Raw genomic sequence first — 27,999 nt, forward strand, 5'->3', positions numbered from 1 at the left:
CCAAGAGAAGACAATTGAGAGAATGGAAGAGTGACCTTATCTAAGGAGATGGTGGCTGAGAAGATTCCAGAAGTAATGAACTGCATGAATCCTCAGACCCAGGAACCACGTCTTGAATAGGATAAATCAGACTCAACCCTCGCTTCAACTGTCTAACAGGATATCAAAGACAAAAGTAGTTCTTAAAAGCAACAAGGTGGGGGGCATAAAACAGAGGAACAGTAAATAAACAGATACCAGACATCTCAAAAGCAACAACAGAAATCAGAAGACATGGAATAATGTCTTCAAAGTGCTGAGTGTAAAGAACGGTCCTCCTTGAATTCTATACCCAGCTAAAAGAACTCTGAGAGTGAGCGTAAAATAAAGACATTCTCAGACAGAGATGGAGAGGGTTTACATTAACAGACGACAGGGAGAGGAGTAAAAGGAGGGAAGGGTAAGATGCAAGAAGGAAAGGCATGTAAAGAAACTAGCAAATGCAGCCAACCCCAAACAAGCACTGACTGTATAAAATAACAAGTAGCAACAATGAGCTTGATTTTTCGTTAAATATTTCAGGCATTATCCCTCAAGTTCCAAGACCTGAAGCATATCTTTGTTCTGCCTCATCTCCACCCCCCGCACCCCCACCTCTTGCCCATTTTCCATGTCGTCTCCTTTCTGGGACCTCCAGGCACTAATGGGGATAGAGGAAAAGAGCTAAACTCTGATCACAATTCACAGGAGAAAAAATAATGCCACTGTTGTACTGTTCCATGAATTCTGAGGAGTAGACCTTTGAAGGCTATGGACTCGTGGTCCTCAGCCCATCATCTGAGAGTCTAGCTTAGAATGAAATTGTTCAAAGACTAAAAAAGGTTCTTCCATTTGTACAACTCTATGAGGTCAGTTCTGCTTTATAAAGGTTAATTCTAGCTCAATACTAGGCATCTCTGACCTTCAGACCAAACATGCCTTTCCCGAAGGCCCCCAAATTCTTTCCAATTCTTTGGAAAATGGGTCATTAAATGTGGGGAGAGCAAAAAGTACATTTGCCACATTTTTATTATTATTATTATTTTCTAAAGATTTTGTTTATTTATTTGACAGAGAGAGACACAGTGAGAAAGGGAACACAAGCAGGGGGAGTGGGAGAAGGAGAAGCAGGCTTCCCGCTGAGCAGGGAGCCCGATGTGGGGCTCGATCCCAGGACCCCGGGATCATGACCTGAGCCGAAGGCAGACGCTTAACAACTGAGCCACCCAGGCGCCCCCATTTGCCACATTTTTAAAAATGCTAAGACGATAAAATATTTTGGAAATCGACAGGTATACAAACACCCTTATATGTACAAGAAATACGATGGGTGATATTGTGGCCTGTTTTATTCATGAGAAACGTTCAAACTCAACTGCAGATACCAAAGGTTAAATTCAAGCATCTCGGCAAGATTTCACCAAGGAGAGACATGTACTCAATTTCGACCACACTTTATGCAGGCCACTGAGCCCTGATGATCCTGCTTCTCCTGGATTTCATGGGACTGTCCCTGCAGAGTTTGTGCATGAGCCAGAGTTGGTGCAGAGAGAGCACCCAGCACAATACAGATGGATGGCTGGGTTGAAGAGGGGTAGTGGGAAGCAGTTATATAAAAATTCATCTGCAGTGGCTACTGCCTAAGAACAGGGAAGAAAAAGCAAGAGGGCAAAGTAGAAGCACTTAGGATTGTATCTACCTGTGCAGACCTCTGACTGCCATAGGAGGTCCAGAAATTTCCAATTATTTCTGATGCAGATGACCATCAAGATGCCTGGCATTCCTTGACTCACCTCGCAGGGAGACTGATTCCCTGTGTAGGTGTCGATCTCACCAGCTGACAAGGCTTGGTCAGGCCCTTGGGTTATCTCAAAAGAGAGTTCATTCTCCTCCATAATTGCCATGATGAAAAGATAGCAAGATACTATGGAAAATTCTATAGAGGTCAATCTACAAGCTCATAAATCTAGTGTGCAGGAGGGCCAAATTAGGCATCTGAACAGAGAGAGGTGTGGCAAGAGATCAAGATTACCTTTAAAATGCTTTCTACAAAATCACATGTCCCAACCTCATCTTCAAATGTCACCTGATATCAGGTGGAAGCCTGAGCAGTTTCTGTTAGTGGGAATATGGCAATATCTAAGTCTCTCTCCCTTGTCTTCCTTCCCTCCCTCCTCTTCTCCCTCCTCCACTTTTTACCTACTGCTCCATCGTTCTTTCCTCTCTCCCTTCAAAAAGTATTTTTCCCCACAGGCAATATGGCAAAAAAGTTACAACCTGGGCTCTACAGCCAAGTCTTGGGTTTGAATCCAGATCTTCCAATAACTAAATATTTTTATTTTTATTTAATATTTTTATTATTCACACTATTTCCCCTGTCTGTGCCTTACTCTCCTGGTTTATAAAGTCAGTATAACAGTAGGAACTACCACTTAGGTTATTTTGTGGATTGGATGAGAAATACATGTATTGTTCTTAAAATGGTGTTGGCACGTAGCTCAATGTATTCATTCAATAAATATTTATTAATTATCTACTATGTGCCAGGCATCATTCTAGGTCCTGGGGATATAGCAATGAGCAAAAACCAGAGACACATGCCTGCCTTCATGGAGTTTGCATTCCAGATAATAAACAGACACACACGACATATAGTATGTCACATGGAGGTAAAGGCAATGGAGAAATGCAAAGCAGGTACAGGTGAGAGAGGATGCTATGGGCAGGTAAGGCGGATACGTTATAGTAGCAAGTAAGGTGGTTGGGGGAAGGCTCACTGAGAAGGTGACATTTCAGCAAACATCTGAAGGGAGTGAGGAGTGAGTCCTCTGGCCACCTGGGGACCAGTGTTCTAAGCAGAAGAAATGGCACGCCGAGCATGTTCAGCAAGGTCTGGGTGGCTGGAATGCAGAGTAGAGCGAGCCAGGAAAGATAAGGACAGACAGGTATGGGATGGGCAGGCAGGCCTGGGATGACACTGCAGTTCCTGAAGAGTCCTCAATTGAGGGCCACGGTAAGGACTCCTGATTTTACTCAAAGGGAGGCAGGTATTATGAAGTTAGCTGTGGAGTGTCTCTTGCACGCCTGGCACCGAGCGGGGCATATAGCCACGAGTATCATGGACGAGGTTCCTGCTCTCTGGTGGCGAATGTTCCACCACGGGAAAGAGCCAGTGTGACTGAGAGGGATGGGGGCAGGCAGCAGCATCAGAGAGGGTGCTCTCTCAGGAGGTGACACCGTTGCCCACACCTGAAGGAGCCAGCCACAGAGAAAGAGCATGTCAGGCCAAAGAAATATCCTGTGCAAAGGCCCTGAGGCAGGAACGAGCCTGGTGTGGTTGGTGGATGGCTACCAGGTGGGCGTGGCTGGATCCTGGTGAACAAGGGGCAAGGCTGGTTGGGAGGAAGGTGGTCAAGAAGGTTGGGGAAGATCATGAAAGTCCTCCTAAGGTAGGATAAGGAATCAGCGTGCTATATTAAAAAAAACCATCGGAGGTCTTTAAGCAGGAGGTATAATCTGGTGTACGTTTTAAGAGACTACCAGGCTATTCGGTGGAGAAGGGATCAAGGAGGCAACACTCACAGGCTGAGCCTCTTCACCATGCTCTTCCGAGGCTTGGGCGACGTGGCGCCGGCATCAGCAGCTGCTTCGATCTCACAGGACAGGGCGTAGCTGGGGAAGAGGAGAGGGGTGGTGAGGCGAGAGCTGGAGAACTGAAGAACGGGTTGAAATTCACATGACCTGCCGATTTTGTTTTAGAGGAAGTCTCTGATGGTTCAAAGTAAAGATGCATGTACCATGTTGTTCCATCACCAGTATCAGAGGGGATGGACTTACTGACCAGATTTTACAAATTTACATGTGCGCCTCCCACTCTAATCCCCGTCCTGGCCTACGGACTGGGGCCCTTCAGTGCTTTGCGCCTCAAAGAGGGACTTGTGCGCTTTGGCAACATCAAAGGCCGACCCACTCTGTTTCCTGATCATTCTCACCCCACTACTGAGCCAGGGGGAGAATTATTTCTTGTCTGCTACTTCCCCCCACTACTGTGTGTTGTGTGCGCACACGTGCTTAACTCTTTATCTAAGAGAAATGAAAGAGACTTTTGCAAACTCTCTAATCGCTAGTAAATAGACACAGGCAGTTATATTATTGGTAAAGATATTTGAATATGATTTTTAATTGTCAAAACACCCTAAATTTAAAGGCTCCAAATTCAGACATCTATATGCCAGGCAGACAGAACTTCCATAAGCACAAGAGGGATTTATATCTGACTTGAAATGTCTTTTATGAAAGCTTGTAGCTCTAACTTGTAGATGTATTTGGCTCTGGACAGGTGCAGAAGGGCGAGTGTGGTAAATAGTAGCTAGGTAATTTGTTAATTACGTGTACTTTTTTTTTTTAAACCTAAAGATGGTATCCAGATATTTGCTCATGTGTGGGCATTCATTGATAAAGGAATTTTTCAAATATTAACTTAAGCTCTAGAGGTTGTTGTAAATAGGAAAGAAAAAATGGGATATATTTAGCAAGATTCCTCTAATCATTAAAAAGTCAATTAATACAATTGACAAAAAGTTAATTATTACAGCTGATATTGTGAGGTTAGACTTTCTGATCCAGATCACCAGCCATGGTATGTATGTTCCATATGTGAGAAGGATGGACACATAGAGAGAAACTAACTCATACATACTGATCATCAGACCAGAAATGTAAGGTGAGGCAGTAACTGCTTTATTTTCTACATGGCAAAGAAAAAAATCTTCACCAACAAAGGAGTACTGAATCACAGGTTTGTTTGAATGTAACAGGACCAATCTACTCTGGGATTAAAAAAAGGACCTCAGAAATCATCTATCTTCCACATGAGGGTACCAAGGCTTACAGAGGTTATACGATTTGCCCAACATCATACAACAACCTTGAGAGCTTAGGTTGTAGGGTCAAGAAGATCAGAATTTAAAACCAAACTCTATCACTGACTAGAGTCAGTTATTCTCTGAATCTCAATTTCCTCATTGGCAAAATACTTATTTTGCTGTCGATTTTGCTCTCCCTGATGATAAACTTTCAAGGAAATCCCCTGGTCTATGGCAGGGGTTAGCAAATATTTTCTGTAAAGTACCAGATGGCAAATATTTCAGGCTTTGCAGGCTATATGGTCTCTCTTCCAACTACTTAACTGCCTTTAAAGCATGAAAGCAACCATAAATAAGATGTAAATCAATGGGCTGTATTCCAATAAAACTTTATTTATGGATACTAAAACTTGAATGTCAAATAACTATTCCATGTTATAATCTCCCTTTCTTTTTTTTCTCCAACCATTTAAAAATATCAAAATATGTGGTGGGCCGAATAGGGCCTGCAGACTCTAATCTGCTGGACTACAGGGTAAAGACTACACCCCTGCTGGGTGGACATTCAAGGCACCGGAGTTAATGTGCTTTTCCATGCCTGTCAACCATGATTTTGAAACCTGTCCCTTGTGTCCCAGCCACAACAGAGTTCTCACTGTTCTTCCAAATGCCAACCATGTCATGCCACTAAGCCTTTGCTCATGTTCTTCCCTCTGTCTGGAATGTTCTCTTCCAGTTCTCCTGGTGAAATCTTAGTTCTCCTTCACAGCCTAGTCCAAACGTTCACACCTTTCTGATGATCTTCCCTACTTCCCCCCATCCTTGACCTAATTGCTCCTGCCCATAGATCCTTCAGCACTTTAGCTACCCGCCAGATTTCAGTTCTTCATGAATCTGTCTCTCCTTCCCAACTGAAAGCTCCCTGGAAAGCTGGTCCCAATGAACAAAAATGACAAACACAGTGACGATGGAGGCAGCAGTGGTGGTGATGATGAGGGCAATGATGATCGGCACTCGAACGGTGCTTTTCCAAATACAATTTCATTTAATCCTCACAAACACTTTATGGAAAAGCATCCTGAAGATCAGGAAGAATCAGTGACTTGTTCAAGGTTACAAAGATTAAAAAAAAAAAAATGGTAGAGCAAGAATCTGAAAGCACGTGTTCTGATGCCATCCATCCACCTCTCCTGCTATACCATTATCCTTTGAAAACTGAGGTTCTAGAATCTACTAGCTGCTCACTAAATAGTTGCTGAAAAAATGGCCCAATGAGGAAATGGAGGTAGTATTCATTTCACCAACACTGAAGCTCCACCCTGATGGACAATATGAGCACCCACCTCTCCTCCTCTGTTAGGAGCTGCTGCCTCTGGAACCACTGGATGAACTTTGGGTCTGGTGTCATACAATAGCTGTTGCAGGCAGATTGCAAGAGCTTTATTTGGGCAATCACTTCAAATTCCTACAGCAGATAGAACACCAAAAAGAAAGTAAATAATAAGGCCGACCCAATATATCTCTTTTCAACATGAAGACACACCACATTAGGATATACAATGGAGAAAACCATCTAGGACGACTCTGAAGTCCTGCCTTTCTTAGAAATAAAAGAACTGAATAACTCTTAAAAATTCCAACTCTGAATCCCTGTCTTTGTATGCTTACTTGTCAATCCCCACCCCCCCTTGAAAAAGGAAATTGATATAACTAAAACAGGCTAGCAGAGCAACCCAAACTAGTTATTACCTAAAGCCATAGTGGCTCCCTTTTTCTCTTTTAGGTTTTCATTCTAGGGATAGAAAACTTATTTTTTAAAGTTGTGTGCTTTTAAAGTATATTTTCAATTTCCATTTCTATTTCCTAAAAGAGAGAGAAAAAATTTCCTTTAAGTCAGGAGGCTCGTAAGTTCCCCATTGCCATCTTCTTCAACCCTTACCCCTCAGTAAATAAGTTTTGGTAGGGTTGAATATCTAAACAGTCCAGGGCCTCATAAACTTGAATGTTTGGATTTCCCGAATCCTTGGGTTTTTACTACTCCAGTAAATCCTTTAACTAAATCTTTTAAAGCTCACAAGAGAAGCAAGTATATAATTATGTCCAAAATTATTTATACTTCTTTAGATGTTTCAATAAAGATTTTTTTTTAAGTCAGCGAAGGGTATAAGCCTTAGCTTTAGGTTTTATATTCAAATTTTCCAGAAGTTTAACATGCTAGTCTTAAAAGGAAAGAGAGAGGCATCCAGGGTGATTCTGAAGTTAAAGGACAAAGACGGGTAACTCTGGAGCCCAGTAAGTAAATTTGTTTTATTGTTACAGGACATGAAAGAAGAAACTCAACAACGGGCAGGTTCTGTGGGTATCAACTTCCCATCCAATAACCTCAGCTCTTGGTCTCAATAACCTCAAGGAATATTTATCATCATGCTAAAGAAGAAAGTATACTCTACCAGGGACAGAAGATTTACATTTGTCTATTTGTCTATGTTAACATGAGCTCAGCCTGGTTGGCTCCTGAAGGTTTGGTTTAACCCAATTTCATTTCCTCCTGGAAGTTTCTCTGACCCCACAAGTTGGGGACTGATGCCCTTCCTACATCTTCCTATGATATCCACGACTTCCACTCACAACACCTTATCAGTTGTATTAGAACTGCCGACTTATTTGTCTACCTTCCTCCTGGACTGTGAAGTTTATGAGGGCAGGGAGTGCTGGGTTTTCTCTGCAGCAACCCCCAAACCTATCAGAGTGCTTGGCCCATGTGAGGTACGCCATCAATTTTTGGGGAGTAAAAGAATGAAAGAACGAAGGACTGAGTAAGCTTCCTTAGTCATGAGTGTTATGAGGTGAAGGCATTCCTTTGTTCACTCATTTTCCTTTGCATCATTTAAGTATCTATTTAAACACACCATTTTTATACTAAAACCATAGCAAATTTTCAAAGCCCTGTTTTCTCTTTTTTTTAGTGCTATGCAAAGCCATCCACTATTCTCTCCACAGAAAAATTCACCCCTTCCCATGCTGACAGGAAAGGAAGAGAATTATCGACATGTCACAGTTTCCTTTCTTCACCATCTTTATTAACTCTTCCATATGTCATTTACTCTTTCGAAACCCCTTCTCTTTCATAGGATGAACCTGGTTGCCCAGGCTGATTATAAAGAAGAGATGAGGAAGGGTGAGGAAAGAAACGTGGGCTTTGCAGCAGCAGGACTGGGTCTGGGGGCCGGTTTCTGCACCTGGGAATTGAGGAAGATAAAACCTACTTCACAGCACTCTGGGGGAGTAATACACAGTATTGCACAAGGTACAATTGTATATGATAAGTGCTTGATAAATGCAAATTCTTTTTTTTTTTTTTTGCCTCTACAAAAAAAGGCTTAAGTCCCTGCTTCTCTTTTTTCATACCCAAATGAAGTAAAATGTAGCACTGCAGCCAAGACCTCTACTTACCCTTCTCCTTTTCTCAAAGTTTATCAGTCCACCCTGAAAGAAATTCAATTAAAAAAAATAGTGACAAACCAAGCTACTTTGAAATAGAGCCCTATGTTGTTCTATGAATCATTAAAATAGATCACAGGGATGATAAAGTCACAATGATCAATGACACTACAATTATGGCTACTATGTAGGAAGAGAAGCACCATTTGCTTCAAGAAAAACACTCTGAATTCTAATAGGACAGGACAGGCAGACAACCTTCTTATAAAATGTCCAAAACCAACTAAAATAGTAATGATAAGGAAGTTACAATTCAGAATCCAAATACACTTGTAGAGCCAATAAGGGCAAAAGCTTGAGTAAATAGTCCATTACACTTTATTTCTTGACCCAAAGCCACAAAAACAGATGGTCATTGACTCATACTGGAAACCAAATTGTCAATGGTTTATTAAAAGGGAAGTCACTTCTACATATAGCTTTGTGAAAAGTTAAGTTTCAATTCTTCATCCCCCAGCTCCTGTTCTCAGTAGGCTGAATATAACTTCTAAATCATCAGTCACTCCCCCAAAAATTCCCCAGTGCTAATGAGTGTTTCCTGAGATAAGCTGAGGCAGAGGACATGAAGAGACAGAGCTCGGGAAATGCAAAATGAATGAGCATGCCCACAACATCATGACGAGCTTGGAGGTAGGTACACGCAGAACCACCACCAGGCCTGCTAACTCTGATAGAGTAGAAGCAGACTCATCACATGTGGGAACCAGGGAGGGGACGGAAACTTAGATCTACAAGCAATCCTTAAATCTCACTTCAAATGTCAAATTTCTTCTCCACTTAATATGTTATTACAGCTACTAACAAGTAGCTTAACTTTCACTTCTCTTCCCCCTGAGAGAGAAAGAATGCACACACAAGAGAAGCACAAGAGCATCTCAGGGCAGGTAATTATATGAAAAAAGAAAAGAACAATTAAAAATCCACAAATGTGACCACTTCCCTACCCCACCAAGTAGAATATTAGGGCACATCAACCCCTCAGCCCTACCTGCCCAAATGCTACTCAAAATCAAGGTCTTTCTCGAACCCACTCCTTCTGTAAGGCCCTGACATCACCCCCCCCCACCCCGCATATGGAACGGATGGTGACCTCCCCTCATCTCTCACTGCATTTCTGTCTGAATTCCTAGTATTTCCACAGTCACTGCCGGCCTCGATACATAGCTTCCACTGGCTTGTGAGTCACTTCTGGTGACTTACTCTGCTTTGTGTTCCTCACAGCACCTAACACAGTGCCGCATTCATAATGGGCCCTCAACAGACACTAATAAAGTGAAATTCTCTGTTGGGTATCCAAGTCACCACATTCACACAACGCACCTCGATATAGTCCTGAAGAGCAGTGTCGAGCATGGTGAGGTCAGTCAGGAAGGTGCCCAGGTAGGGCACAGTCCCCTGCATCACACCCTGAAGAGCAAGCACAGCAAAACGGTCTTTGTTGTTACTAAAAAGTGGAAGGGTTTCACGAGCTTCCTCCACGCTGGAGCAAATGCACCTATTGTTGGCTAAATTTGGCGAGTGACCGTTCATAGTTGAAGGCAGCAATCTTTGGCCAGGTACGCCTTGACAGCATTCAGAGAAAATGAAGGACCATTGAAGACCATTAGTGTTAACCTCCATGAATGAAATTTTTAAGATTTTTAAAAAGGATGGGAATTATCATCACCTAATCTTTTTTTTTTTAAAGATTTTATTTATTTATAAGACAGAGAGAGACACAGAGAGAGAGGGAACACAAGTAGGAGGAGTGGGAGAGGGAGAAGCAGGCTTCCCGCGGAGCAGGGAGCCCAATGCGGGGCTCGATCCCAGGACCCTGGGACCATGACCTGAGCCGAAGGCAGATGCTTAACGACTGAGCCACCCAGGCGCCCCTCTAACTTTCAAAGTTAGGAAAATAGGCCTCAAAGCCAGGAGATCATACAAGTATGTTCAAGAGTGTTCACAAAGGATTCATATTTTGCTTAGGCTGCTTCAAGGGATGGCTTTTCTCTTTCAGAGTGTGTGGATACTCCTGGGGGTTTGGAATGGCTTCACCATTGGTAAGGGAGGGCAACTGTACATTGAGGAAGAGTGTATACCACGAGAGCATGGGTGTCACTATGAAAATGGTCTCTTGGGGGGCGCCTGGGTGGCTCAGTCAGTTAAGCGTCTGCCTTCGGCTCAGGTCATGATCCCAGGATCCTGGGATCAAGTCCCGCATCAGGCTCCCTGCTCGGCGGGAAGCCTGCTTCTCCCTCTCCCCCTGCTTGTTCTCTCTCTCTCTCAAATAAATAAATAAAATCCTTTTAAAAAATGGGCTAGATTTTGTGGCTCACTTCCAAAGGATAGAAGTGGGAAAGGGAAAAATGGTAACTTTAAAGTGGAAAATCTGGCAAAATACTACCTTAACTAAGTGATGAAGGTTAACATCACCAGTGACTCTTTGATGGGATGTGATGAGAATGGCACTTCATTTCTGTGATATCCTTCCCCCAAATCCATAATCTCAGCCTATTCACTAGAAAACAACAGACACATTCTGATTATGGGACATTCTAAAGATACCAGGACGGTATTCCAGAAGACTGTGAAGGTAAGGAGCAACAAGGAAGGCTGAGAAGCTCTCACAGAGCAGAGAGGCCTGCGGAGACAGGACAGCATCTTACAGCATGGTCCCCTGGCCTGGCTCCTGGAGCAGAAAGAGCGTCCTCATGCAAAAGTGGTGAAATCCCAATCAAGTCTGGATTTCAGTTCACAGTTCACACCAGCACTAGGGTGTTGGTGCCTCAAGCTTGACAGATGGGCCATGGCCAGAGAGAGTGTTGACAATGGGGGACACAGGCTGAGGGCTTCAGAGAAACTCCATGTACTATCTGGAACTTATCCGTAAACTCATAGTAAAAAGTTCATTTATTTTTTTTAAATTGTCCCTTGGAAATGAAGACAGAATCACTTCAACTGCAGGTATACGCAGTATTAATCTCATGAAATTTCCTTTGAGATCATCTCAATTCTCCGTAAGGCCACTGAGGCACTAATTTCCGTGGATACCTTCTCACTTCCATTCAGGCACTTAGGATATTCTGGAAGAAAACACAGCCCCAGCCAGGGTAGGACCAGGTTGCTCCATGGGAGGCCAGCTGTCTCCTTGGCCAGAACTGACTGGAGAGGTTCACCCTGAGGACTCTCTCTCAGGCACAGTTTGTCCTTCCCTGTTATGTGCACAAGGTCTCATCCTGAACTAAAATAATCTTTTTTTAGCAGCTATTTTTAACTTATCTTTGAACAACTAAAAAAAAGTCTGAAATGCTGTGAAATGTTTCATAGGCTTTATGGTACAGAAGAGTCCTATCATTCAAACACAACATTTCTGATTTATGTCCAGCCTTCCAAAGAAGGAGAAAATCCTCCCAAAGCAGGGATGAGAAGATCTAGAGGTTGTCAGTCTCTTAATCTCCTCTCTCTCTGGTTTTCCCTCTTCCATGCTAAAAGGAGAGTTTTAAAAATAAAGCTTTAAGATAAAGCTAAAGATGGTAACTATCTTTCAGTCTTAAGGAAGGAGGTACGGTATTCCTGAGTATTGAAAAACTAGAAAAAGGTTTGGCTAGTCCTTGGGATTAGTATGGAAAGCTGGAAAATGGAGAGAGGGTTTGGAACAAATGAAAAGATCTGCCAGTACACAGACCAAGTCCTCCTAGGAGTCGACGCTCTTTCCTCGGCACCCATGTGCTAGGCCACCAGGTGTTCAAAATTGACTACAGTAGGCATTCCTGTTGGGGAACCGAAGCCCAGGAGGTCTCAAGGCCAAGGTAGCAGCAGCTTCTAAGTGCAGGAGTGGATGGAGGAAGACAGCAAGAGGGAGGAAGTCTACCTCCTGCAGACTTTTCTCCTTACCTCTAGAAGAAAAAATGTTCCAGGGAACACTACGCTTTGCAAGTGTAAGTGTTTATTTCCCACTGGGTCAAATGGGAGTGATAATATGGCTCCTACAGACCTCCCAGGGCTGTGGAGAATAAATAAAGGATGGAGAACATTCCTGGAAGCAAGGGCGCCCTGCAGATCAAAGGTGCTGGGGCCATGAAGGAGCCCCACCACCCACACAGGGCTGCTTTCTGACGGGTCCTCAGGGAAGACCGAGGGCTATACGTACCATATCCTTCTGGAGCTGAAGCCTCCTCTGGGTCCGCTTCTGGTTTTCTTTCACACTGCTGTCCAGGTTTGCAAACTTTGAGGTTCCTTCCTAAGAAACAGAAGCACACACAGAGGAGAGCGATGGAGAGTGGCAGCAGAAGGAAGAGAAGGGGCACGTAGCTTCTGGTCCAGAACCTCTGCACAACTGCCTGCATGTCGTGCAAAACCAAGAGGCCTCCAGCAGGCTCTGGGCTGAATTATGTCAATGTTCAGCCGGCTTGTCGCGAGCGGTCTATGTGCAATAAGGTCTGGTGGCCTCGGGTAATCCTGTTTTCCCCCCTGCTTTGTAAGAAGAACCCCTGATTTGGTGATCAAATCAATGGTCAATACCAGGCCTGAAGTCCCCAGAACCGAGGCAATTTTTTGCATATCCTACATTTCACCGGGACTAATCACATGCCCCGGAAATGAAGATCTCTTCCTCAGTACATTTTGTGATTTCTTGCTCTTGGCCTGAAACACATGTGCCAGCATTCTGTGAAAGAAACGGGATTCTTTCTGTGGTTATTTCTTAGCTAAATGAAACTTTTGTACCGGAAGTTTTCTGAGGAAGCCCCGTATTGTGGAGCAGCACTAACCTATGAAAGCCAGACCTTCGCCAATTTTTTTCTCCCCCATTTTCCTCCCCCTAACCCATCCTCCTGAGTTGCTTTTCTCAGGTCTGGAACTCTTACAAGTCAATCCTTCCTCCTGGCCTGTGGACGGATGGCTACCCTTCCTCGGCTCCCCTGTCTGTTGTCACAACAAACTCTTCCACGATGGTGACTAAACTCCAGTCTGCTGACTGAACACAGTGCTTTGGGGTTTTGTGGTTTCAGGGTCTTTTGAGTTCTCATTTTCCAGGAACTGTATGAATGGGAGGCAAATTTCACAATTCGGTCAGGGACAAGCGCTCCGGTAGCTTTTCCTTGGTCAGTCTTCCCGGGTTTATGTTACCATGGCCTGTGATCTTCCCCGACCACACAGAGCAGCGGCGTCTTCTGCAGACTTGGCCCTCCCGATGTCAGTGAGGCACCAAGATCGCCTAGCATTCACCAGCCCTCACCTGGGTCCAGAGCCCACAGTGACTCACGATCTATTTTAATTCTCCATCACAAATGATGATAAGGAGCAGTGTTGTTTAACCACCTCCTGCATACAGCTTTTCCTGGGCATGAATGAAAGCTGCCTAAAATGTTCCATTTCCCAAGCCAGGGGGTGGTGAGTCCTCCCAAATTCTTGAGAATTTGCTTGGAGCGAGCATTCACTTCTGTCTGACTTGAAGGCAAGTGTCCATCCTTTCCCTGTGTGGGTCCCTCTGGTCCCCTTCCAGCTTCTCAATCACTGGAAGAGGTATCATGCGTGGAAGTTATGGAAGGCAGACCTCAAATTCTTAAGAAGGATTTCTGACAAGTTAAAAGGCTCCCGAGAGCCACAGAATAGCAGAGACGGAAAGGAAGAACACTCGGGACAGCCTCCCTGCTGGCAGGGAGGGTGAAGACCTGAGGTGAGAGCTCGCAGGCTTGCGGATTTCATGACTTCATGATTTCAAGAGTTAGACTCCGCTCCTGGCTGGGTCACGGAAGAGATGGCTAGTGCCACTTCCTCCAGAGGAGGTGTGAACCAAAAACCTACTATTTGCCACATCCAGCGGTATCCATTTTCCCTTCTTGGCCCTAAATCTTTTGCTCTGTTTCACCGATCCCTTGAAACCCCTTGGAACTTTTCACAGGTTTGCTGATGGCATCACTCTGGTTCCTTCCTTCTGACTCCTTTGCTGGCCACACTCATGCTCCTAGTGTCTCTTCCTTCTGCCAAAATCACCTTCTTGTTTTTTGCTATAATCGGGTCTTTGGAAACGTCATCCTTAATGATTGCCTATGTTTGGATGAATTCCAAATTGCTCCCTCTCCCTCCATCAACCACCTGCTCCCTTCCTATATCTTTCCCCCCTGTCCTCCTCTTCTCTCTCTCTCTCCTCCCTCTCTCCCTCTAGTGAAAATTTCTCACCTGAGTCCCATCTTTTCTCTACTTCCATGAGTTCAGCTGCCTCATCCATCCTATTCCCGGGCCTTGGGTGTATACAGGCACTGGATTCTTCTCAATCAGTGTTGGGTACTTTATTGCCCAGAAGTTAGTGGTAGCGATCTGAATGGGCCTTCAGAGTCCTAACAGTCCTGCTACAACTGCGACTTGAGTATGTTTCGGAGCTTCACTACACATACGTTTTCGTCAGAGCCAAATTCCTGGGCCTTTCTCACAGTTTTTATGTAATTCCACCAGGGAGAGTTATCATCCAAAAGTCCCAAGAACCAAGACAATTTGGTGGCAGTCTGCTTTCCCACTGCTTTAAAATTTATAGACTCTACAATTCAACTGCTCAGAGTGATCTAAGTTCATCATCACAGGTTTAAGATAATCTTTGAGAAAAATAAAAACATTTTTTTCCCCAACAATTAAAATGAAAACCTTAGATTTTTTTTTTTTTTTTTTTTAGATTTTTGTTAATTATTATGTTGCCTCAGCCAGAATATCATAGAGGTGGAACATTACATCTACCCGGAAGTGGAGGAGAAGACCAGTCTTTAAGACTAAGATTACCCAACTGTAAATCAGTGTGAGTCCAGGAATGGCATATTAGAAACAGAGGCCTGCAGTTTTTCTCAGTGGTTCTTTTGAGAACATAACTACCTTGATTCCTTTTTTTTTTTTACAACCATGCTGAGAATTAACACTCAGACTTATATACTTCATATGAAGAATGATCAACAAAGGTGACTGGAAAGGGACCTACATATACATACGGCCTGCCCAAAACACATTACACCATCGTAATGATAATGCACAGACCACAGGAATTCATAGCCAAGTTTTTCATTTCTTTGGGATTGGAGCCATGTAGAAGAAATTTAACTTAGAGCACGAGGGCCAACTTCTACATTAAAGAAAGGTTTACGGGACCTTTAATGTCTAGATATGGCTTTGCTTCTAAGTTTTGGCCAGAACACCGCCACCAGGCAATGGGCTGCACGGCACTGAATTTATCTACGTTGGAAGGATGACTCAGAGCTATTGGGATTTGAATGTGTGGCTCCAGTTAGTCTAGCTTTGTATTCCTGACAGGGAGACCACTAAGCCATCTCCTTCCAGCCAGATGAGTTTCCATTTAAAGTCTGCAAATCCAGGGGGACATGAAGCAGGGAGTAACACGATCTCAGCAAGCACTGGATAGTGTGCAGCTAATCAGGTACGCCAAATCCAGAGCCGGACATCAGCACAAACTGCCTTGCTCCTACCACTGACTCCAAGAAGGGCCAAGAGTGGGCAGCTTCTCAAAGTCACATGAGTCCAAAGGCCCACCAATTCATGCAATTGTACAGAGTTTCTGAACATTTGCTGCACCCCAGGCACTTTGTCAGGCATTAAGGATAGAACAGTGACAAAAAGAACCCAGTTCCTGCCTGCAAGAGGCTTGCAGGCCAGCAGGGAGACAGGCTGGGTCCCCGGCAGAGCCCACGATGAGAAAGACATGCAGGAAGAGCAGGACTCAGGAGGACAACCGTCAGGAAGACCGTAACAGATGCCCTTACAGGAATGCCTGATCTAACAGGTGTCAGGTGGATGCCCTTTCGTAGGGACCCCACCTCCACTGGACTTTCATCCCTCCTCCAAGTGTGTGCTCTGAGCTTGTGTATGTAGCCCATAGTTTACTCACTTTGATTTGTTATGCCTACTTTGGCTTCGTGTGCACACAGCATGCCAAATACTAAAAACACATTTGCATAGGGCTTTCAAATATTTTACCTTAATCAATCTTCAAATCAACTCTGTGAAGTCAGTGGACTAAATACTATTATCTCTACAGATAATACAGTCTCTTATACAGAAAAAGAGACTAAGGACAAGGATCATATCGTCTAATTGGCCAGTTCAGGGCTATGGTAGCACATACCCTATGATTTTATAATTGTCTACTTCTCTACCTACTCCCGTGAGACGCAATCTCTTTCAGATCCGAGACTGCCTTCAGTGTGGTCGCACCTCGGACACCCAGCACATCGCGAACGCTCAATCAACTGTTGTTCAATTACTGATTTACCTTCTCTGTGAAGTTTTCTCTGATCTCTCCTGCCCCCTACTATCAAGTGGCCAGAAGAAACAGTCCTATGCCTCTGTGATGAAAGCACAGGCTTTAGAGTCTCACCAGGTAGGGTTCACATTCTAATGACCTACCAGGTGTGTGACTTACGACACAGGGCTTACCTCTCTGAGTCTTGGCTATCTGCAAAACTAGGATGATAAAATCTACTTTATGGAAAGGTTGTGATGATCGTATCTGGCCTATGTGCCCCTCTGATGACCATTCACAACCTGTTATTTGTACCTTTATTTGACTACTTATTCTCAGTTAGTGCCTCCATCCACCAGCCAGAGGGTGAATTCTTGAAAACAGGCTCTGGGTTAGTCGCCTTCATATTCCTAGAGGCCGCTCCAATGCTTCACGGATACTGGACATTCAGCAAATGTCTGGGGAAATGAAATCAACCGAGCTATACTTCTACATTCTATGGTTCCAAAGTCAGCACTCACTTGGCATTCACTAAATATTGCTAATGGGCCCATGCAACTTGGTCCAAATACAGGATACGGAATTGCGGGCTTGGCCTCTGTCACTCTAGAAGATGTTCTGCTGAGAAGGAATATTCCAGGGCCTCTCACCCACCTCGCCGCCAGCACCTGCTGTCCGCAGAGCGGCTCGTTAAAGAGATACACTTGTGAGCACAAGTTTCACAATCTGGTTGTGTAACCGTGAAGCTTCGGAGCTGGACATTCAGTTTTCTCAGCCTTGAGCTTCTTTGATTTGCCCGCGAAAACAAAAATGCTGCCTTCTAGTCGCTGCAGGCTTTCTCCTGGGACTGCAGGAATGTGGGGAGCCCTCAAGCCACTCTGGCCTTGAAGGGATTCCAGAGCTATCCGCGACGTGGCCTGGTGCCCCCACCAAGAGCCTCACCTTCATCAGAAGTTCCCGGCTGGTCAAATGGTTGTTATGGTCGGAGAAAATATCCGAAAGTTCTTCAAACATCAGCATCCGGTCCCTGGGAGAGGGATGAAGAAAACATTCACAAATAAAGAGTCAGTGAGAGGCCCACACCTTCGGCCCTGCTGCCCTCCGTTACCTGTGGCTACAGAAGGATTGGACTGATCTCAGGAGCAGAGAGGAAGCCAATGACTTTGTTCATGCAGCTTTTTTTTAAAGATTTTATTTATTTATTTGACAGAGAGAAACACAGCGAGAGAGGGAACACAAGCAGAGAGAGGGGGAGAAGGAGAAGCAGGCTCCCCGCTGAGCAGGGAGCCTGATGCGGGGCTTGATCCCCGGACTCTGGGATCATGACCCGAGCAGAAGGCAGACGCTTAACGACTGAGCCACCCAGGCGTTCCTCTTTTTTTTTTTTAAAGGTACACACAGTCACCTATGTGAAGACGGGGGTTTTCCTATCCACCTATGTTATAATCATAAATAAGGATTGCTAAATTGGGGCATCAAGTTGTTTAAATGGGACATGTTCCTTAAAAAAAATCTGTCTTAGCAATACACACACACAGCCCCGTGGGGACCGAGAAATCATGCTGGCCGGTTCCCTCATTTAGAGATGACGATGCCAGGGTCAGGGATTTGCTGACGTTTCCATCACTAAGTTTTGAGCATGGCAGGTGTAGAAGCCAAATTTCCTGAGTCACAGGCCAGTGCTCTCAAATCGGAGTCAGAGTAGATGGAAGCTGAACGGGCTCTGGTCAGGGGTGGGGGTTCAAATCCCCACTCTGCCCCTCCCTCCCCAAGGGCTCTTGGGTCCGTTGCTTAACCATCCTGAGCTTCCATTTTCTTACCTATACAAGGAACATACTAGGAGTCCCCTTGAGGGACCGCAGTGAAGGTCAGCAGGATCATATACATAAAGTGGCTACTCTGCCCTCTCCCTTCTGGAGGCCCTGTCCCTCTCCACGGGCCTCAGGCTTTTCTCTCCAGCCCTCTAGGGTTACAGAGTGGAGGACTCCAGAGGCAGAGAATTAATGGGACTGTATCATTCCCCAGGCAGCACGTCATGATCACTGGAAAGCCATTATTAACTTATTTGTTTTATAATGAGGGTAATATCATTCTTGTAATAAAGAAAACCAGTAAAGCTATTTGCATTTTGGAAAAGATAATTAAGAACTTAATTACATGTGGGCCTAAATAAAGAGAAATAGACGTCTTCTCTGTCCACTGAAAAGTGATTAGCATTAAGGGTTACAGGGAAAGTGATAACCAAATAAGGTATCCTAACTCTGTCCCTTGAATTTAGCAATGAAAACTATGGAAAGCTGATATGAAAGCGTCTTCTCATGACATTTCTGCAGCATCCCTGCTAAAACATGAACCGACCAACTAAGAAACAAACCAGACACCCATACTGTACAGAATGAGGCTCTGAGGTTTGTTTTGAGGTGAAATCATTTAAAAAGCCAGCTGGAAGAATGGGCCTCATATGGTAACCAAGAGATTAAGATACAACTCCACTAATTTTTTTTTACTTGTGTTTTAACCTCAAATTTGCTGTAGAAGAAATCTTTGGCTGGCTAAGTGACTTTCCACAGTATGCTATTTATCAACCACCAAAGAAAGATAGGATTACCTTTCACTGCAATCAGAGAAGGTTGCAATCAAGCACAGGAGCTATTTCAGCACCTGAGCCCCCTTTGTTTTTATTTTTGATACCATGACCGGGGAGCACTGATGAGGGGAAGGAGAGGGGCCCGCGCTATTGAGGATGAGGACTCTGTATGCATCTGATTTTCCCATTGTATTTTACCGAGGCCTATCATCTCATGATTTTATATGACCCATCTCTTTCGTAAGATTGATATGCAAAGGAAAACCAATCAACTAATCTTTCTTTCACATAGAGAGTCAGCTGGATTATTGAAACTAATGAAGAGGAGAAAGAACCTAAGGAATAAGTGGTGATCAAAAAAATTGCGCTGGCCTTTGGAGAGCCCATCTACCAGGTTTTCTCCTGGTAGATAACAGCGTTGTAAACAGAGCATGAGCTTTTGGAGTCTCCAAGTGCCTATGGCTTCTATGGCTCCATAACACCAGGCATTAAGATCAGCCACTTCAATTTTTTTCTACTGACTCATCAAAGCCTTATGAAATAAATAATTTGACTTCCCCCAAGTAGCCTTTCTTCTGATTGAGAATAGGAGCCCAGTGATATGTGTGAGTACTCTGGCACTCATTTTTCAGCATAAACTTATGAAATTCTGGTGTACTGATCTGGGTCTCTTGCAAGTTTGGATAGTGTCGGTCCCTTAGGGCTTAATCAGCTCTAAGTAAACTGCTGAAACCGATTGCCTAAGACCTTCCACTCCTAAGGACTGAAGCCACCAATCCCACAAGGGCAGGCCTGCCTGAGGAGCCAGCTGGCTCCCCTCCTGGCTGAAACCGACTATACCGCATACAGTATAGACTGTAAACAGTTTACACATTCTTCCCCGATACAGCCTGACTTTTTGATTAGCTCAAGCCCAGGTAGACCTGTTGAATGTAACTGGCCTATGTGTAGCCATGACACATTCCCCAGCTTCTAAATCTGTACTGATAGGGAACCAGAGCTGCCTCCTCATTCACCTTTCCCTCCTCTGCAAAAAGTTCTCTGGTCTACAAGGGAAGCTCTGGAACTAGGGGAAGGAAGAAAGTAAAATAATAAGGACAATAAATTGTTAATTGTTCCACAGCTTCCACAAAGAAATATGAAAAACAATATAAGATGAAAACAGTATAAAAAAACAATACAAAACGAAAAACAATGTAAAATGTGGCCAGTTGATAACTTTAGTCAGGTGCCTAGGAAGGAACACTTGGTGGTTTTGAATATCACTCAGATGGCTTTTAACACGCTGAAACAGAAGTGAACTGAAGAGATTCTTGCTGAACAGCAAGAACTAATGTCCTATCTATGCACATGATCCCTTACATCTTGGCACAGCTTAGGGCTTTGGAATGTGGCTGAGAAATAACCAGAAGGAACAGCAAACTGCTATAACTTCATCACTCCACAAACTTACCCCCTCGGAATCTAGATCATAAGCACATCCTTAAAATCATCCCCAAAGCCAATAATCTTGGCTTCGGCACACTTTGTCTGTGGCGGCCCCTCTCAAAACTCATTAATGATTCCATGTAAAGAGCACCCTGCCTGGGACACACAGAGGCTTTCAAACATATTTCTCTAGTTATATAATATGAGCTTTGAAGGCAAGGACCCGCACCCTTGATACGGCGACCAGTCGCCCCAGCCAAAGAAAAGCAGAGCAGGACACTTGGGAACTTACTTGGGGACAGCGGCCCAGGTCTTTTTTAACCTATAGATGGAATTGGACTGCAGTGCAGAAATGATGGCCCTCAAGGAGGAAAAATTCTTCAGGATCCTACATTCCTGTGCGGAGAGTGATTAAAACATAAAAGGCATTTAAATATCAATAATACAGTGAGTCGGTGGTTTCCTGTTTTAGAGGTATCACAGCTGCTATGAATTCTTACCACTAAATAGGCAGCTGTATAAATACTGAACATCAAAAAGTGGCTCCTTTACTCCCACCCCAGTCACTGAAACACTTTATAGGTTTTGGCACCGTATGCTTGTTTTTCTCCCTTTAATATATTTTTTGCATTGTTGTTACAGTTTTATGGTTTCCAGCTTCCCCAGTAAAACACGAATGGAGGTGAGTCTGCGGTGCTGTGCTCGGGAGAGCAAGCTTGCTTCTGCAGAAAGCACACAGATGCCCTAAAGCCACATGTGAACCATCACTGTATCCTTCAGACAGCCTCTGTGAGTCAGGTGGTATAGAACGTCTCATGGCCAACCTTTGCCCAGAGAGGTGTATATAACTTGGCAATAAAAACTCACCACGAGTTGAACTTTGGCTTTTATGCTCTTTGCCAAGAGGGAATATTTTTATACACATTCGTTTGGTTTCAAATTGGCTTGGGCCACAATCATAAACATTCAGAAACACCTTGGTTCCTTCGGTGTTTCCAAAATAACTTGGGCTTTTAAAATAAAATTTGCTTTGGCAGCATTTGAGAAAACAAAATAGAAAGAGAACAGGAAATATTCTGGATGGCATTTTCTGGTTAAGGAGAAAGGCTCTCTGATCCTGAAATCGAAGCTACCGCACAGAGTCTGCAGCCTCAGCAGCCGGTGACCCTGGAGTCAACATCCTGCTGATGAATGGCAGGGACAGTGGAACAGTAAGGGAGAGAGCCCCAGTCTTGGCAACATGGGGAGAGTGGGCTATGCCTTATGTCAAAGGAGATGTTTCAATATATAGGCATTTGGGAGTGTAATATATCCACTGAGTACACTGTGTGAGCACGGGTTTGGCTTTGTGTGGAACATCTGAAGCAAGAGACCCCAGGGTGGTTGGGCATAAATGCACACTGCTTCCAAGGTCATTTCATGAAGACATGCTAATCCTGAATAGGAAGGAAAAACAGCCTTCTCTAACTTAGCTTGCCAAAATCTGGCTACTTAAAACTATGCCAAACAAAAAAACAAACCTCCAAACGTTTTTTTTCTTAGAGTCAGTGCCAAAGTATTTTACAAAAGTCATGCCCACTCTTTTAAAATTTCTCTATGCCCTCCCCTTACTTGAAAAGAAAGAGCGAGCAAGCAAGCAAGAGAGAGAGAGCACTCTGAAATACGGTCAGTCTGGAAACCCAAGCCCACGAGAGCATGGTTCAACAAAGGTTCAGAATCCAAAAGTCATGTTCCAAAAATCAAGAAACTTGCAATAAATAAAGGAACTCAGGCACAGATACTTCATGCAAATTGTAATAGACATATGGAACACATTATCCAGAAAGAGGCTTCAGTTAAGGGTTTAAAGGAGTACAAGAGACATTTGGCCCCATTTCCAGAAAGGGAGGTATCTTCCAGGAGATGCAAAAGTAAAACAAAAACATAGCAGCCAGGCCAGTCCAAGAAAATATGATCACATTAGGTCACAAATATTTTCTGTGTAAAATTTTTATCGTTTTTCAAATATCCTCTTGATAGAAATTAACTGTGATTAATGCAAGAAAAGTAAGATAAATCTTGGCATGAAACCACCTATGAGTTTCATTATTTTATTAAATTACTCCACACAATTTCAAGGGACACGACATGCTCAATATTAGGAAACCACATCGCCAAGAGCAAGGACCCCTGGCTTTTAAGCATGTGCTATGGGATTTGGAATAGACCTCAAATTGTTCAACTTGTATTTCTTATTATCACATAAATGCACAATTTATATTTAATTTGGACCAAAAGTCATGGTTTGAGCCACATTGTCAAACACATAGATGCTGTATTCTCGCTACAGATTTTCTAAGCAGTTGAATGGATTAAAGGATATAGCATTTATGGCAGAAAATATATATATATTTTTTCTTATCATTTTAAGAAGACAGAAATTCCATGCTCTGTTCCACTCTATCAGAACTTCTTTTGTAGCTCTTGAGAAATAAGCTCAATTCAGAATAGGAGAAATCTAAGTTGTAAGACAGTATTTTCCTACTTTTTTATATATTAAAACATCTGTGGTAACAGACCACCTAACAATTCAAAATAAGGCAAATTTCCTAGCACAATTATGGCCCTGCTCCGTAATTAAAGACAACAAAAGAGAATGTTAAAGAGAGGGAGAGAGGGAGAGAGAAAGAAGAGAGAGCGTGTGTGTGAAAATTTAAGCACTATGCCCTGAACATGAGGGCTTAATGAAACAAATATATATTAGCATAGAAAGCAAAATGGGTTTTGGTTGAGGGTTGACCCATATAACCCAGAACACTGACTAATAAGATATTTACATAATACTTATGTTTCAAAGTCATTAATTACATAGCTCTTGCTGATGTAATTTCTTTTGCCTACGAAAAAAAAAAACTTACCCAATCTTCAAATACCAAAAATTCTATCTAGTATTCAAAGCTAAATCCAAATGTCATCCTATCTGTGAAGCCTTCCTTGATCCCCCCAGTCAGAAGTGAGTTCTCCCTCCTCCACAGCTGTAACTTATCTCATAGGGCCCCACTCCTCTTTTGCTTCGGCTGAGATCATTCCAGTCTATCTTAGCTTTCTTGTTTGACTACAGGCTCCTGTAAGACCACATTAATTGTGCTTAGCCTAATGATGTCCCCTAAGTACATAAAACTGTAGCTCACGTGCATTTAAGATCTCATGAAATACCTGGTGACCAAGTGACTGAATACTGTTCACCTTTTCTGAATCATTAAGATGCTGATTAGTGAAGGTCATACAGTATGTAAGCAGCTGACCCAAGAGACCAGACTGACACTCAACAGAATGTAACCACGCCTAGAAATAAACTCTGTCCCTCCAACTTCAGATAGAAGGCCCTCCTGAAAAGCCCCAGATCAATGTGAAATCTGTGCATCTCAGTCCTTTGGAAAAGAGATTCAGGATTCTGAGAATGTACCAGCTCTTTATATCGGTAGAAGATATAATGCTTCCAGGTGCTGGAAGGGTGCTTAGGTAGGTAATCATTCTGCGTTGAAGAGTAGTCTGTCTAACACTTAGACTAACATCAAGTTCTATTTACTGAACATGGGCAGAAGTGACTCAGTTTGTGAAAATAAGGGGAAAAGCAAATGGATGTCTTACCCTGGAGACACAGCAGTGTGCAGGCCCATGAGCAGAAAGAAGTGTGCAAGGGACCAATTTTCTTTAAAGAGCAAAAATAAGCTCCTAAGTTAAAAAGGCAATTTTTCTTCTTACTTCGGAGGAACAACAATAATAGCAACAAAAACCCAATGGTCCCTCACATATGGTCATTTGATTGCCTTGCAAAACGCATAGACCCCTTTAAACAGAGAGATGGAGTAGTCTCCAACATCTACTAAATACAAAGAATATTTTAAAAAAAGACAATTACATGAGCAATGTTAATCCACTTCTCGATGACTTTGGCTCTCTGCTGAGTTTTGAGTTCTTTGCCGCCCAGGATGGTACTGACGACGCATTTGGTGAGTGTGTTAAACTGAGAGATGGTAGCACGGATCGTAGGAGCCAGATGCTTGTTTTCCTTCTTATCCCTTCGGGACCAAATGCAGCCCAGGCAGTGGTGAGGCACTACTTTCTTGAACAGTTGCTGGAACGAAAGAGAAACAGGCTTTCAGGACACAGACACTGCATATGGCAAAGCACATCATCTGGGTCATCTGTGAATTGGTATTTTGTAAATGGACAAACAACCCTTTTCTACTTGACTTGCCTCATCGTGTCTATTTCAATGGACAAAAATAAATAATTAATATGTTAACTTGTCAGAAAAGCCCACATGTTCCTTCTAAATCTGCTCGACTGCACAAACGGAACACAACGACCAAAAGAAAATTTTAAATGACCAACCACATTTTGATTTTTCTATCTCGAAAGATGGGTACAAATCTATACTAGTGGTCGAGAGGGTTTTGGCCTCAGAATCATATCGAGGATATGTTCTGGGCACTCATGATCATGAATTGGGTACAATGCATATGGACGCCCAGTGACCATCTGACAGGTGATCCAAAGAAGGACAGGGCATATGGCATTATCATCAATGTGTTCTACAGGATTTCTAAAATGAAGAAAGTAAGCATATAAAAGGCAATACCACTCAATGTCACAGAGTAAAAGGAAGAAAGGAAGTTACAGCCTGGTTTCCAGGTCTTTGCCTGAAAGTCATCACCAATGAGATTTCCTATCTTTCTTTGATGCTGTCAATTGTGGAACAAAATCAAAGCAAATTTGCTGACCAAATCTGATTCTCATCTGTATGACAATTCAATACCAGGGTTTGTATGAAAGTGAGAACATCAGGATTTACTTTACATACACTCTGATTTGCTTCTGATAATTTATTTGCATGCTCCCTAGGTGGAAACTCTGTCACTTTCTATGCTGCTTTCTTCAAAGTGGTAAGTGCAGAAGAGCTAAAACCATCATGATAATTTGTAATAGCCCTCTTTCCTTTAACTGGTATTTACCAGCTAACGTTGCACTAAGACACGTGACCAATGTCATCAACTATGCATGGCTAACAAACATATTCAAAAGTACAGGAAACACACATAGACATGAACTGCCAGACAGAGTCACATGTGGATTCAGTGAACTTATTTTATCCTAATTTATACTTTGACCGCTTTACAACCCTCCAAATAAACAATTCAGATCTTGAAATATTTATGAGTCTGGAGGGAGAGAAATACCCATGGAACAGGGTGGATTTTGTTTCATGAGAATTAGAATTCTTATTTCCCTCTGCGTATCGAGTGCCAAGTTAAAAAGCACCTTCACCCAGAATTGCAAGAAGAGCTTAGGCCTGAATTATTCAGATGATTGATTCAAGTCACATCTTCATTCTGCATTTATAGGCACGGCCTCTCTCAAGGATCACAAAAGACTTAAATCACATTCCCCCACTGGCCTCCCCAGGCCACCAGTACTGTCAGTCCCCACATTTAAGTGGAAGCCCATCTGGGGCACAGTGAGAAGACCTACTGCGTCCATATAGGTCAGCTGCTCTGCCACGAGATCCTCTGGGAAGCACGTGAATTCTGCAGGCCCTCCACCTTCCAGTTCCTCTTCCTCTTCCAGGCTGAAGAAGATGGTGCTGGGAAACCCATCTGTTCACAGATGGAAAAAAAAATTCGCATTTTGGTGCCACTGTTTATGACCTTGTTAGTAGAGTCAAACTGCACTTCCTTCATTTAGAAAGAAGAGGGCTAATCCTTCAGAAAACCCACAGGGAGAAATGCTAAGCACAATGCATCTGAGTGAAATGGAGGTCTGCTTAATCTCTGTAGGTTCTTTATTAAGTTCAGAGGCCTCATGTTATCCCTTTGATAAGCCAGATTCTTAGGCCAGGGACATAGCCGGATGAGGCAAAGTCTAGAGAAGCAAAGTTGGGCTACATTCTGGGGGTTTCCCTCATCTTGGGCTCTCTCATACTCTCTGCTCAGCTTAAGGACTCATCAAGCCACTTCCTAAGCCCCAACTATGCAATTCGTAATTACTGGCCAATTATAACCAGAAGCCTGGGAAGACTGGGCATAAAAGCAGGCCAGGCTTTGGGAAGTAGAATGGGCCATGTTGGTGTCAGAAATGCTGATGAAGTCCTCAGAATTCTAAGACAGTCCTTAGAATTCTCAAGATGTTTGGAGTAGCTTTCAGTTTCCCACCTAAAGTTAAGTATGTGTGAAGCAGAATAGCCTGAAACTAAATTCACCTGAGCCTTATTATAGATAAGATCCTCAATTAGCCAATTCACAGGACACAGACTGAAGAAGTGAGAAAAAAAATCACGATAATAACTACCTGGATTCCAAATCAAAAGCTGAAGGACTCAGCCCATGGACTAGGAACTCCAGACTCCATTCTGAAAGACTGTGGAACTGGATGAAGTTGAACTTGAACCCCAGCCTCCCTTCCCTGGAACCTTTCCCGATTCCTGGGTTGTTTTCCAAGCTTATCCCCCACCTCATCCCCTCCACACTCCTTGCTCTCCTGTCAAATCTGTTCTCAAAAAAACAAAAACAAAAAACCTAGCTGCATGACTTATTTCACTTAGCATAATCTCCTCCAGTCCCATCCATGTTGATGTAAATGTTGGGTATTTATCCTTTCTGATGGCTGAGTAATATTCCATTGTACATATGGACCGTATCTTTATCCATTCGTCTCTTAAAGGACATCTCAGCTCTTTCCACAGTTTGGCTATTGTGGACATTGCTGCCATGAACACTGGGGTGCATATGGCCCTTCTTTTCACTACATCTGTGTCTTTGGGGTAAATACCCAGTAGTGCAATTGCTGGGTCATAGGGTAGCTCTATTTTTAATTTTTTGAGGAACCTCCACACTGTTTTCCAAAGTGGCTGTACCAACTTGCATTCCCACCAATAGTGTAAGAGGGTTCCCCTTTCTCCACAACCTCTCCAACATTTGTTGTTTCTTGCCTTGTCAATTTTTGCTATTCTAACTGGTGCAAGGTGGTATCTCAATGTGGTTTTGATTTGAATTTCCCTGATGGCTAATGATGATGAACATTTTTTCATGTGTCTGTCAGCCATTTGTATGTTTTGAGAAGTGTCTGTTCATGTCTTGCTGCCCATTTTTTGACTTGATTATTTTTGGGGTGTTGAGTTTGAGAAGTTCTTTATAGATCTTAGAAATCAGCACTTTGTTTGTAGTGTCATTTGCAAATATCTTCTCCCATTCTGTGGGTTGCCTCTTTGTTTTATTAACTGTTTCCTTTGTTGTGCAGAAGCTTTTTATCTTGATGAAGTCCCAAAAGTTCATTTTTGCTTTTGTTTCACTAGCCTTTGGAGATGTATCTTGAAAGAAGCTGCTGTGGCTGATGTCAAAGAG

The 27,999-nt window shown here is 43.3% G+C and overlaps 1 protein-coding gene across 8 annotated transcripts in view; it reads right to left on the reverse strand.

Annotated features, from left to right (window-relative positions):
• Window positions 1–27,999, reverse strand: part of RGL1 (ral guanine nucleotide dissociation stimulator like 1) — a 329,410-nt gene that overhangs the window by 100,999 nt on the left and 200,412 nt on the right. For 7 of the 8 annotated variants that reach the window (XM_081824740.1, XM_081824737.1, XM_081824734.1 and 4 more), the window contains 9 exons: window positions 26,132–26,256; window positions 24,519–24,734; window positions 20,910–21,013; window positions 17,545–17,629; window positions 12,514–12,603; window positions 9,705–9,791; window positions 8,337–8,369; window positions 6,227–6,348; window positions 3,601–3,690 (listed from right to left, as the gene is read on the reverse strand). In XM_081824740.1, the coding sequence (XP_081680866.1) occupies window positions 3,601–3,690; window positions 6,227–6,348; window positions 8,337–8,369; window positions 9,705–9,791; window positions 12,514–12,603; window positions 17,545–17,629; window positions 20,910–21,013; window positions 24,519–24,734; window positions 26,132–26,256 (952 nt within the window). The remainder of the gene's footprint in view (window positions 1–3,600; window positions 3,691–6,226; window positions 6,349–8,336; window positions 8,370–9,704; window positions 9,792–12,513; window positions 12,604–17,544; window positions 17,630–20,909; window positions 21,014–24,518; window positions 24,735–26,131; window positions 26,257–27,999) is intronic. The other variant, XM_081824735.1, reaches the window with a different exon arrangement.

The sequence above is a fragment of the Leptonychotes weddellii genome, chromosome 6 (genome assembly GCF_054177405.1).
Source record: "Leptonychotes weddellii isolate Sample4059 chromosome 6, ASM5417740v2, whole genome shotgun sequence".
Lineage (NCBI taxonomy): Eukaryota > Metazoa > Chordata > Mammalia > Carnivora > Phocidae > Leptonychotes > Leptonychotes weddellii.